Source organism: Marmota monax, unplaced genomic scaffold, assembly GCF_021218885.2.
Source record: "Marmota monax isolate L192 unplaced genomic scaffold, Marmota_monax_Labrador192_F-V1.1 WCK01_AAM20220418_F8-fsc00061, whole genome shotgun sequence".
In the NCBI taxonomy this organism is placed as follows: Eukaryota; Metazoa; Chordata; class Mammalia; order Rodentia; family Sciuridae; genus Marmota; species Marmota monax.
Genome location: NW_026695230.1, coordinates 14,657,624 through 14,669,449, shown reverse-complemented (window position 1 = coordinate 14,669,449; position 11,826 = coordinate 14,657,624). Strand labels below are relative to the sequence as shown.

The 11,826-nt window shown below is 50.9% G+C and overlaps 1 protein-coding gene across 1 annotated transcript in view; it reads right to left on the bottom strand.

Annotated features, from left to right (window-relative positions):
• Nucleotides 1–370: 370 nt before the first annotated feature.
• Nucleotides 371–11,826, bottom strand: part of Galnt18 (polypeptide N-acetylgalactosaminyltransferase 18) — a 339,876-nt gene continuing 328,420 nt past the window's right edge. The window contains exon 11 of the mRNA XM_046438133.2: nt 371–795. Coding sequence (XP_046294089.1) covers nt 649–795 — 147 coding nt within the window. The 3' untranslated portion in view covers nt 371–648. The remainder of the gene's footprint in view (nt 796–11,826) is intronic.

The following is an 11,826-nucleotide window of genomic DNA, read 5'->3' as shown; positions in this document are numbered from 1 at the left end:
AGAAGAGGGCAGTGTGGCCTGGGGCCCATCCAATGATGGTCCAGGAGTCATTGAGTAATGGCCACTTCTCTGGAAATGGAGAACTGAGGCTGTCTTCCAGGGAGGGCTCTGCTGTGCATGGGAGAGGCAGGAGGGACCTTCCCTCGGGACCTGAGGTCCTGGTGCCCTGCTAGTCCCCACTTACAGACTCATAAAGCAAGCTGGCAGCGTGCCCAGCAAGCGCCCACTGTTTGTAGGGGTTTAAAGTCTCCTTTTCTCAGAGACGTGAAGCAGGAAGGACAAAGAAGGATGCATCTTTGACCGAGAGAACTCTGAGATCAAAGGAGCCAGGTGTGAATCTCCACAGGGCAATGAATAACCACAAAAACCCTTTTCTTAATCAATTGTACTTTATTATCAGTTATAAATATTTTCCATTTGTCCCCTATTTACAGTTGCAAAATAGTTTATGATATTAGACCCTCACCCATCATTCAGCATCTTTCTATAAACTCCATGAAAATTGAATAGGAAGTAAAAAGCTCTTTGGGGGGGGTATCCCGCTAACCTGGTTTCCCCAGACTCCAAACAACCCCACATGGACAGCAGGCGACATTGCAGCTGGTGCTACACAGTAGCAAAGGGTGGGCCGAGGCAGCTCTGGGCAGGTCAGGATGCCAGGCTCCTCAGGACGTTGGTGATGCTCCAGTGCTGGCCCGAGCACTTCTGCAACACCAGCTGGAAGCCGAACTCCATGTCGCTGTTCTCCTGCAGCTCCAGACAGCGCTTGGACTTGCGGTTCTGGATGGGGCCTCCCTAGGAGCCAGGGTGGACAGGAGGGTCAGAGGGCATAGAGACAGCTCATAGATAGTCAGGGAGCCCAGTGGCCAGTGGGGGCCAGAGCGGTCTGTGTGGCATGGGGGCCAGCATTCCCATGAGACCTCAGGGTCCCTCGTCTCTGATGTGTTTCTCCTCCCAAAGACTGAATGCGTGCCTCAGTTTCCTCACAGTGCCCTACTTCTGAATTGTGAGGACAGAGACCTCCCTGTCCCAACTTCTGTCTACCTGCCTGGTCTGTGGCACTCTGGTTTGCTCCTATAGCTCCTACCCTGGGCCTTGGCTCTGTTTTGGAAAACCTAGTTCTTCAGGATCCCCTCACCCCCATCAGCCTGCATTTGAGCATCCCCAGAGGCCTGGGTCCTCCTGCTCCTAGGACCTCTGGGGTTATTAGTGCTGGCCTCAACCAAAATCAGGCCCTTGGACACTGTCTTTGAGACCATTAGACTTCCCAGGTTCTGGACATGCATGGTTAACCCCGTTGTTATTGGTGTTTCAGAATGTTCTGTCATCCTAGATGCTTAGGATGTCCTAAAGTCCCTAGAAGGAAGTGATGCTGTGCTCCCCAGAGTGGCCCTAGAGCAGCAAGGAGGAAATCGCCACCTTCTGTTTGTAGTGACATCCTCGAAGGGCTCGGGCCCTCTGGGGCTGCCAGCTGTGAGCCTGGTGCATCAGCCTGGACTGTCTGAGCACCTCTATTTCCACCAAAGTGTGCCCAGCTGGACTTGGCCTCCCCATTGGGTGGAATTGCTGGGCAGAGGGTGGTCCCGATGAGGGGGCACTGGAGCATATATAGCCAAGCTCACCTTCTCCCTGAAACCACCCCTGTGCATCCCATCTTGGCAATCACCGATATTTATGTGGGAAACCTGGACATGGTTTATCCATCCTCTCCTCAGCATCCAGCTAGGCACCAGTCCTACCAACTCTACCTCGCTTATATCCTGTGACTGTCCTTTACCCCTCTCCCATCATGCTTGCCTTGGTTCTGGCCACTGTCAACTCTTACCTGAATAACTCATAGCCTCCTGAGAGAGCTCCCTTCCAGCTGCCAGAGGTGGGCGGTGGTCATCTCTCTAAAGTTGCACGTGTGACCCATAGGACAGGCCCGGCTCTGCAGCTTGGCACAGAGCCCCTCCTGGTGTGGTGCTGCGTCTCTCTAGCCTCATCTCCGAACCCTCCTCTGCTCCCCCTCTCCTGCTGCATCCATTCCAAGCTCCTCGCAGTTTTCTGAACCCATGTCCACTATGCCAGGGCTCCTGGACTGTGAGCAAGCTGTGCCCAGCCTGGGGTCTGTCTCCATGCTTCCACAGCAGGCTGAGCCATGACGGTTTCAAAGCCCAGCCCCTGCTCGGTCTTCTCCAGGAAGCCTTCCCCACCTCACACCCTGCCCCCTCCTCCTCTAGTCCACCCATCATGCTTGGCACTCTTCATCATGAGCCTTCTCACTCATAGTGGGCAGTAGGAGAGGGAAATGGTAAACACTTGTGAAAGGAATTTATCCCCAGCCAGCCACAGCCATCCCCATGGCAACCTCTGACACCTCAAGAGAATACGAGAGACGCTGTCAGTATTATGTCCCCCGTGACCCAACAATTCCATGCTCAGGTTGGTATCTAATAGGTGTGTGTGCACCAAGGACACAGAGAAAAAACTCCAAGCTGGAAACAATGCAAGAGTCTATCAAGAGTAGAAGGAAGCCAGGTGAAGTGGTAATGCCTGCAATTCCAGTAACTTGGGAGACTGAGGTAGGAGGATCAAGTTTGAGGTTAGCCTCAGCAACTTAGCAAGATCTCTAGGAACTTAGATCCTGTCTAAAAAAAAAATATGAAAGGACTGGGGATGTAGGATGTAGCTAAGTGGAAAAGGGCCTCTAGGTTCAATACTCTCCACCAAAAAAAAAAAAAAGGAATAAATACCACATGGTATATTCTCATAATGGATTACTATATAGTAATGAAAACAAACTAGAGCTACACGCGGTAAGGATAACTCTCACAAATATAATGTTGAGCAAAAGAAGCCAGATAAAAAAGAATACGTGCATAATTATCCTTATGTAAACTTCCTAAAAAGCAAAATAAAACATGGTGTTAAGTCAGGATGGTGGTCCCTTTGGGGAGAAGAGAGAGGGAAGATGATTGACAGGTGACAAGCGCAGGTGCTTCTGGAGTGCTGGCAATGGGCTATTTCTTGACCTGGCTGTTGGTTACCTAGGCATTTGCTTTTAGCTGAACCTGTATTTTGCACACGTTTCTGTACGTATGAGTGTTATTCTTTGTTATTCTTCAATTAATAAAATCAAAGCAAAGACTCCAGCTCCCTCAGGAGGGGCTTTGAGAAGCAGGTGAAGGAGGCAGGTAGGGAATGAGGAGGTGGAGGCAGAGGGGTGGGGCGTGGGTGCCCGTGCTGGGGAGGGAACGTGGCATTCCCAACATCTAATGTGTGAGCGATGGCCCAGATCACAGGAACCTCTTCTGAAGCGTCCAGGTGAATAAAGACAGTCGCTCTCCCTGCACCCTGCACCTGGGGCCTCCCCTGGGAAGAACCGTGACTGACCGCCTCTATGGCAGAGAGATGGCAGAATAAAGAGAAGGCTGGACAGTGTGCTCCTCTGGGACCACAGGTGCGGGCTCTGAGAGGGCAGAAGAGGGAGCGGCCATCAAAAAGACCAGCCCCCTCTCCCATCTGCAGGCTGAATGGCGTCAATGCTCCAATCACGGGATCATTAATCTCTGCTTGGCACCTCTAGAGAGGAAGAAGGAACCCTCTGAACAAGCACCTTCCTCCCCAGGGGCTCCACCGTTGGGCCAGTCTCCTCCTGCTGGACGTCACAGGGACATCCACCAAGGGGCCACAGAGCCTCCTGAGGCCTCCACCCCAGGTCCCCTGCTCTCCCCTCCCCACCTCCCTTCAGTCTGGGCTTTCCACACGCAGCCTCCCCAGCACCTTGTGGGACAACGTGTGTAACTTTTCTGCCCCAGGGCAGCCAGGCGCCCTCTCTTGGATGAGTTCCCGTTATTGGGTGTTGCTCAGGACCGACCTCAGAATAAGGGCCACTTCCTCACTCACACCAGACAGGAAATAGGTTCCTTCAACAGGGCTAAGGGATCGGCACTTTTGGTGGCCATACCTCACCCATGAACATATCTGGGATAGCCATCGAGGGCACCTTGAGTTGTTTCCTTAGAACCCGAGGTCCCCTGAAGGTCTCCATCTGGGTCCCTCACAGGCTGGACTTCTGGAGCCAGAGGAATCCCCTGTGACACTTGCTCCAGGCAAGGTCAGCCCATTGCTCTGCCAGTCCAGTTGCCTATGGCTTCCATGTCAATCTGCTGGCCCCATAACCTGAGTGCATCTGCCGCCCACACCTGACTGGGCCAGGTCACTGCTGCTTCTTAAGTGGACCTATAGCCAGCCTCCCCGCCCCTCCAACACCTGCCATCCCTGCCGTCTGTCTCACTTGAGGAGGCTGGGAGCAGAGCTCAGGCAGGGCGCCCCAAACCAGCCCTGCACTCTAAGTCGCATGGCCTGCTGGGATTCAGGCATGAGGCAGAAAATAGGGGTGCCAGGCCAGGACACCCAAGATGTGGCGTCTCCTTGCTATCTGCTGTGTGCTCCTGACCAAGCCTCGCGGCTATCCGGTTTCACTGTCTGTGAGGCCACAGGATAATTTCTGATGAGAAGCCTGTTGATGAGCTATAAAACAGTAAAGGGACATGAGGCTGCTCACAGCACCAACGTGAAGGCTCCAGCAAAAGGGCCCACACACAGAAAGTGGGGCCGGACCAAGCACTTGGCCACTCTGCTGGAGGTTCTGGCTGCTCGGCATGTCCTCAGGGCCCAAGCCAGTCCTTGCCAACAATGAGGCTGCTTCATAGTTTCTGGACCGTAGAAGTTCGGAGAAACTTGTCCAAAACAGAGGAGGCCACAACCCCCTCCTTCCCCGCCAGTCACTCAGGCACATTCTTAGCCAATGCGCCTGCCTTCATTGGGGGCACCTTGCCAAGGCCCAGAGGAAAGGGAAAGGTTGGGGCAGAGGGCTCTGAGAAGTAAAGTGCCCTTCAGAGGCTCTGACATTTCCCAGGACCTACCCTGCCCCACCTCCCATGCACCCTAGAGGCAGAAAGCATGTGACCCCAAGGCAGAGACAGCCAGTGTGGCCTCTTAGAAGGATGTGGAAGAAAGGGATGGGGCTAAGAGCAGTGAGACTATCTGGGGCTGTCAGGGAGGGCAGCATAGGAGACCCAGGAAATCTCCCTGCCTGGAGGCAGAGAGAGGAGCACCTTCTGGAATAGGGTGAGCAGCCCTGGAGTGTCCCTTGGGACCACATCTGGGGTAGGGAGAGGGCAGCCAAGTCCCTTTTGTGCAAGAGCTGCCTTTCTCCTCGGCCCTCCATATTCTCACTGAACAAAGTCCAAGCTCTCTCCCTCTCTCTGAGCAGATCCCATTTGCCAAAATTGCAAAGAAGTCTTCTTTTCCTGCAATCAATGCCCTCCGGGCAAGATGGGCACCTTAGGAGCAGCCTGGCATTGCTACCCTCTGTACCTGTCCCAACTGGCTCTGTGTTGGAGATAAAAGTAATAATCCCAGCAGGCCATGCGACTTAGAGTGCAGGGCTGGTGCTTAGTTACTATCTGCCTAGCCCTGATCCCAGAGCTTCCTGTGCTGAGCCTCCCGCATTCCTCACAAGAACCCCGAGAGGTGGGGACAGTAAGAATCTCCGATTTACAGGACTGGAGACGGCTGCTCAGGAAGGTGGGAGACTTGCCTAGCCTACAGTGGCACAGCCAGGGTGGGAGTCCAGGGTGTCTTCCCCCTTCCCTGTTCCTCACTAGGACAAGGGACCAGCCCCACACCCCATCCTCAGCAGTCATGGGCTAGAATGAGGGAGCTGGTGGTACCCAGCCCTGGGTGGAGGAAGCTCCTAATGAGCTTCTGGGGGCTCTGGGGACTACTGGTCTGCTTCCTTTGATGGCTCTCCTTCCAGCCACCTGGAAAATATTGAATGAGTGTCTCCAATGCACCAGGCTCAGTTACAGGCTGCTGTGATGCACTGGACAGGAAAAGATCTTTGCTTTTGTGGAGGAGGCTGTCCTCCAGGAGGGAGAGCAGGTGATATATTCCACGGTGTGGTAGAAGGTAAGACTGTGCACAAGATTGCAGAGCAAGGAAGGGCATTCAGGAGTGCTGGGGAGCAGGGGCAGGCCGCCATTGCAAGAGGGGGTCAGGTGAGGGGGTCAAGCAAAGAATGTGCTGGAGAAGGGGAGGGACCCTGGGGACTTGCTGGGAGGCACGTTCCCATACCAGCAGGAGCCTGAGCATTCAGGGAGCTCTAGGTGTGCAGGAGCAGAGTGGGCACAGGTAAGGAGATGAGATCCTAGAGGTAAGTGAGGTGGGGCTGGCTGGCAGGGCCTCATGGGCCACTGAACAGACTGTGGCTTTGCATCTGAATGACAGCGCTAGCCAAAGCAGGCCTGTTAACCAGGTTACTCTGGGTGCTGTGTTGGGCTAGAGTGCTGGAGGGAGGAAGGAAGCAGGTGCACCTGTTGGCAGAGCTCCAGGCCCAGCCCACAGCCTCTGGACCAGTCCCACGGCTCTGAGCCTGGGGTTGGGGGCAGAGGCCCTCCTGCCCCTCTCTCTGGGCAGGCCTGCTGCCTGGTTTACCAGTCCATTTGTCTAAAGCATTTGTGTAATACTTACAACTACAGGATCTGGAAACACAATACTTTTAATTAAAGAATTTAAATAAGGGCAATTAAACCTGGCAGGAGAGAAACCGCTGCACACAGAGAGCTTAATTGGAATGGAAACCAAATTAAATATGGAAGTAGCAGTAAAAAAAAAAAAAGAAAAAAAAGGAAGTAGAATGTATAGAATTAAGAAGGCTAATAATAATTCCTAGACATGGATTCCCAGCCCCCAGCCTTGTTCCTCCTCCCACGGGCCTCTCTGGAGTAGTTACTGCAAAGGACCTGAATAGAAACAAAGAACACAGAATCTTTTCCTGGCCTTGGTCATGTGGCCCAGGAAGCTGCTGGGCCTCTCTGGATTTCTATCTTCTCATGTGCAGAAGGAGACAGAGCAGTCTAGGACACTCTGTGTCTCAACAAAGCACACTGACTGTGCAGATTGGGGCATGAGGAAGCCAAAGTCCATGAGCCTCTTGGGCATGGAGGAGCAGATCCCAGATTATTATGCAACCAAGCAACTCCCTGCCTCAGTTTCCCCAAGTATGTATCAGTAATGGCTATGTGTGAGCCTGTGAGCACCAAACTAGTCCTGTCCCTCATTGGATAAAAGCTGGGTAAACAGAGCCTGGCATTAGAGTCACTTGGGGGTTTGTGAAACTAGACCACTGTCCTGATTCATTTGGTCTGAGTTGAGGTCTGAAAATGTGCCTTTAAAGTTCTCAGATTCTGTTGCACTGGTGGTACTGGCCTAGGGCCACCCTTCAGGGACCACACAGGAGCCAAGATCATTTTTCAGGAAAGTCCTGAGCCCAGTGCTGTCACCTGCACCCTGAGGGAAGCTTCCAGAGCATCTGGGCTGAGCTCAGCTGGTCTCACGGGCAATCAAGGTGGTCATAAGAAGGTGGTGTGTGTCCTGACTCCTGGATTCTGCAGACTTCTCCACCTGTTTCGGAGCTCCCCCTCCACCTTCCTTGCTAATTAATTTTCCTCGGGCAAGCAGCCCTGTGGGTCTTTGGCTTTAAGCTCAATGAGCTCAGAAGTTTCCAGGTTAAGTAGTTAATGATTAGTAATCAAATACTTTAAAGCAGGGGTGGGATGTTAGGGCTAGTTAAAGAAACCCTAAGATCAAGTCTTTTTTTGTAGAGTAAAGTGGTCTTTCTGTATGATGAATATTCAACACCCAGTTTATTCGATAAGCACTCGGGTGTTTTCTTTCTTAAAGGGGACTCAGGTGAGTCCCTAAGTGAGATTCCAGATTCTGCCTTAGACTTGCAGGCTGGAGACGGGTGCAAAAGAATAGGTACAGAGTGGACATGGAGAGGGTGGGATGGCCAGGGAGAGTCTGCTGGGAGGCAGGGATCCAGCCAGATCATACACCCAGACACTAACTTGGCAGGGAGACCTCAGCCCCAAGCTCCCATTGCAGAAACCAACTGGCTTTCTAGAGGTGAGACAATGCCACCATAGTAGGACGGTCTAAAGGACAAATGCCAGAGTCAGAATTTCCAGGTCTGACTTTCGACAAACTACTTAATCTCTCTGTGCCCCAATGTCCTCATCTGTGAAGTGGGGATAGTTTTCTAAGGGTCTTATAGTACTGCCCTGGCTTTTAAGGTAATATTTACAAAATGGAGTAGTGCCTGGCACACAGTAAACACCGCATAAATATTTGATCAATAAATTTTTAAAAACCCATTCAGTTCTAGGAGCAGGGAGCTGAGCCATCGCATCTGGTCCCTTCGCTGATCCCTGATCTCGGAGGGAAGAGGAGGAGGTGGAGGGAAGTGCTGACGGCCATAAACTGAAAATAACTAAGAAAACATTCAGGGCCCACACAAAGCATTGCCAGTCCTTCAACGCTGGACAATAGCACACTTGCCCCTCCATATGACATGGAAATAAAAAGCGGTTTTATTCCAGAGCCATAATGCAATACTCCATTAGAGTCTTTTCTTTTCAGCACAAAAGGTTCTGGAAGTTGGCCTTGCTGACAGTGCTGGGGAACTGGAGCAGGAGAAAGTCAAGGACTCCTCCCGTGCGAGGGGGAGCTCTCCAGCAGGATTAGTGGTGCTCCTTGGGAATGTGTTCTGCAAATAGGTTTGTGTTTGAGTGGGTTTCTCATCTTGCATCAAATTATCAAATTAGACCCCGCAGGTCAGAGCCAGCTGTCCCTGGACAGGCTGGGACCTGGGCTCTGCTCTCTTCCAGGCCTCTCCCCACACTCCCAAACCTCTTCTTTCCTGGCATGAACAGGCCTCTCTGTTGCTGTCCTTGACTTTCCCCACTTGGAAAAATTCACATATGCTGTTCTGAGGACGAAGCCGGCACAGAACCTATGATGTGGCCAATGCCTGGGTGCCCTTGGGCTCCCAGAGAGGCCTTACTAATGCTTCCACCAAAAGCCCCAGAGTTGGGGACATCAGGAAACACATGCTGACATCATGCCAAATCCTCCTGTTTAAAAAATGTTCATATAAATTTGTACTCTATACAATATGTGTATCTCTTTAATATATAATATTTCTACCTCCTTCCCCCAAATCTGAAGTTGTAGGAAGAAGTGCACTTTAGATTTCTTTTTCTTTTGTTTGCAGTGAGCGTGCCGGCCTCTGAGAATACTCTATATAGATAGCATTGTTTGCCTTTGGACTTCCTACAAACTTAGACCTGGCACACAGGAGGCCTTATGATTTATCGAATTTTTAAAAAGGACTCCTTCACGCGATCAACAGCATGCGAGGTGCCTCCTCTGTCCCAGCTTTCTGATCAGTGGTGGAGAAAGTGTGGGGGCCCAGCTGCCCTCCAGTCTGTTGATGGAAGAGAGGGACATCAGGTGGGATAATGGGCAATTGCAGTGAAGATCTTCATACCAGGGTTCAACTCCTTCTCGAATTCATGGTCCTAAATTCAGGCTGGCCCTGTGGGATTCCTCAGGGTAGGGCGGGTACTCCTCAGGGTTTGCAGTTTAACCGAAAGAGCTTAGAATTACAGTTTCAGAGTTGGTAAGCTCTTAAAAACACCAAGTCCAACTCCATTGAGTCTTGGAGTGTTTGCTGGCTGGTTGGTGATCCCGGCCCCACCCCGAGCTGGCAAACTCATGGGGCAACTCATGAGGAGCAGCCCTGCAGAAAGCCCTTTTTTTGAACCTCTTGGGTCCTCCCTCAGATGTGCACAGGACAAGTCAGCCTGCTTGATCTTGCACAAGGCAACCCTTCACATACTTGAAGGTGGAGCTCTGAGACCCTGAGGGCTTTCTGGTCTTATATAGTCCCAATCCTTCCACTGTGTATTCACATGTGTAGGAGCAAGTTGGAGCTTAGAAGACACTGTCACAACAACATCCTTCCTAGGGAAAGAACTCCTTCAAGGATGCCTTTCAAGTGGGACTCCAACATTTGCTCAATCATTCAGTCACAGAGGGTGTCTCCTTACCACTGAGGCATAGTCCATTGCTGGGCTCTGTGGTGAACTGCCACAAAGCTCTTCTCTGTAGTAGCCTAATATCTGTTTCCTCTCTCTCCCCTCACTTGTTCAGGGGTCATTGACCAAATGCCTCTCACTAACACTGCATCCCTGCATTCCAAAAAATCCCCCCAAATTCCAGTGTGAAGGGAACTCTCAGAAGACATATACTTAATTCATATGAATTTAGAATCCTGCTGGGTGGTCAGTTTGGGGAATTCTTTAATACAGGTGGAGTTATAAGTTAGAAAAATTATGGAAGGCCACACCACCTCCTCTCACATCAATGAAGTTGCATCTGGTGCCAATATGGGAAATGTTGGCTATTTAGAGATGGATGTGTTGATTGAGGGGTCAACTGACCATCCACCAACCATTCTGCAAACCCCCAGGTGGGCCTGCAGGGGTGGTCCTGGATTAACAAACCCAGCTGCCATCCCTGAATCCATCACTATGTCCAATAGACCATTGAAATGTTTCTCACTGTGCACCTCCACTGCTGCCTGGTCCCCATCCCCATGGCAACCAAGTCCTCCCATCCTGGGGAATGATGGAATGGCCTCCTTCTCAGCTTTCTTCCCTGCCTCTAGACTCTTTCCTTCCAATCCACCCTGCATACTGCAACCAAGGGGATCTTTCAGGCCCTACCAAGGGAATGGTTTGCTATGGTTTGTATGTGGTCTGTTCACTCAAGTGTGGCAATGTTGGGTGATGGCACCTTAAGAGGTGGGGCCTAGTGGGAGGTCCTTAGGTCACTGAAGGTGTTGCTCTCTGAAGACATTGAGGTATCTACCTTGGGACCCCGAGTTAGTTTTCATAAAGGCAGATTGTTATAAAACAGAGATCCTGAGCCCTGAGCCATGCTCTGTTTTTCTGTCTTCAGATGTGGTTTCTTCCCCTTACATATGCAAGCTCTCTGTCTTTTACCATGGTGATGTCATAACTCCATGATGTCTTCACCAGTGCCTTGGAACCTCCAGAACTGTGAATTAAACAAGGCTTTTGTTCTCTATAAGTGTCTGGTCTCAGGTATTTTGTTATAATAATGAAAAACTGACCAATACAAAGATCTACCATTTAAGAACCTCCCTTAGGCCCTCCCTTGGCTTTAAGGTGAAGTTCAAACTCATTGGAGTGGATTTAACAACCTCACCATCTGTCCATCTCCCTGGCTCTTAGCTTTTCTCTCCTGCAGGACCCATCATAAACTCTAAATTCCACCCACACAAAACAGTGGATCCATAGTTCTCAAATATACTCTGGCCTTTCATGACTTTGTCAGGGGAGAGCCTCTACTGGGATGTTCTCCTCCCTTTCTATGCCTGGGAACTGTCTCTCCACCTTTCAGGATCCAGATCAAATAAGCCATGCACGTGAAGCCATCCCCTAGTTCTTCAGGCAGAGCCAGTCACCCCAGGCTCCCAGAACACCACATACCCCTCCGTTTCTGCTCTCATCAACTGGTTTTGTTGTGTGTTTACATGCCCATGAGTTCCTTGAGGGCAGAAGCCATGTCTGATTCATATCTGCATCCCTCCTGCCAAACCCCTGTGCTCAATAAATGTTTGATGAACGACTGAAGGAAAGAATGTTCATCATCAGAAAATTGCTCATCAGAGCCTTGCACATCAGCATCACCAGGAGATGCTTTCATCAAATGTGGCTTCTCAGTGTCAGTATCTAACACTGCCCTGGTTCAGCCTGAAGCACTGGAAATTTGTAAGAGCTCACAGAGGTGAGAGGAAAGGCATTTTATTTGTTAAACAGAAAATCAGGGTATGAGATAGAACTCTAAGCTATGCAAATGTCTACTTTTTTTGTAGGCGAAACTAGGAGAATCACACTAGATTATTTT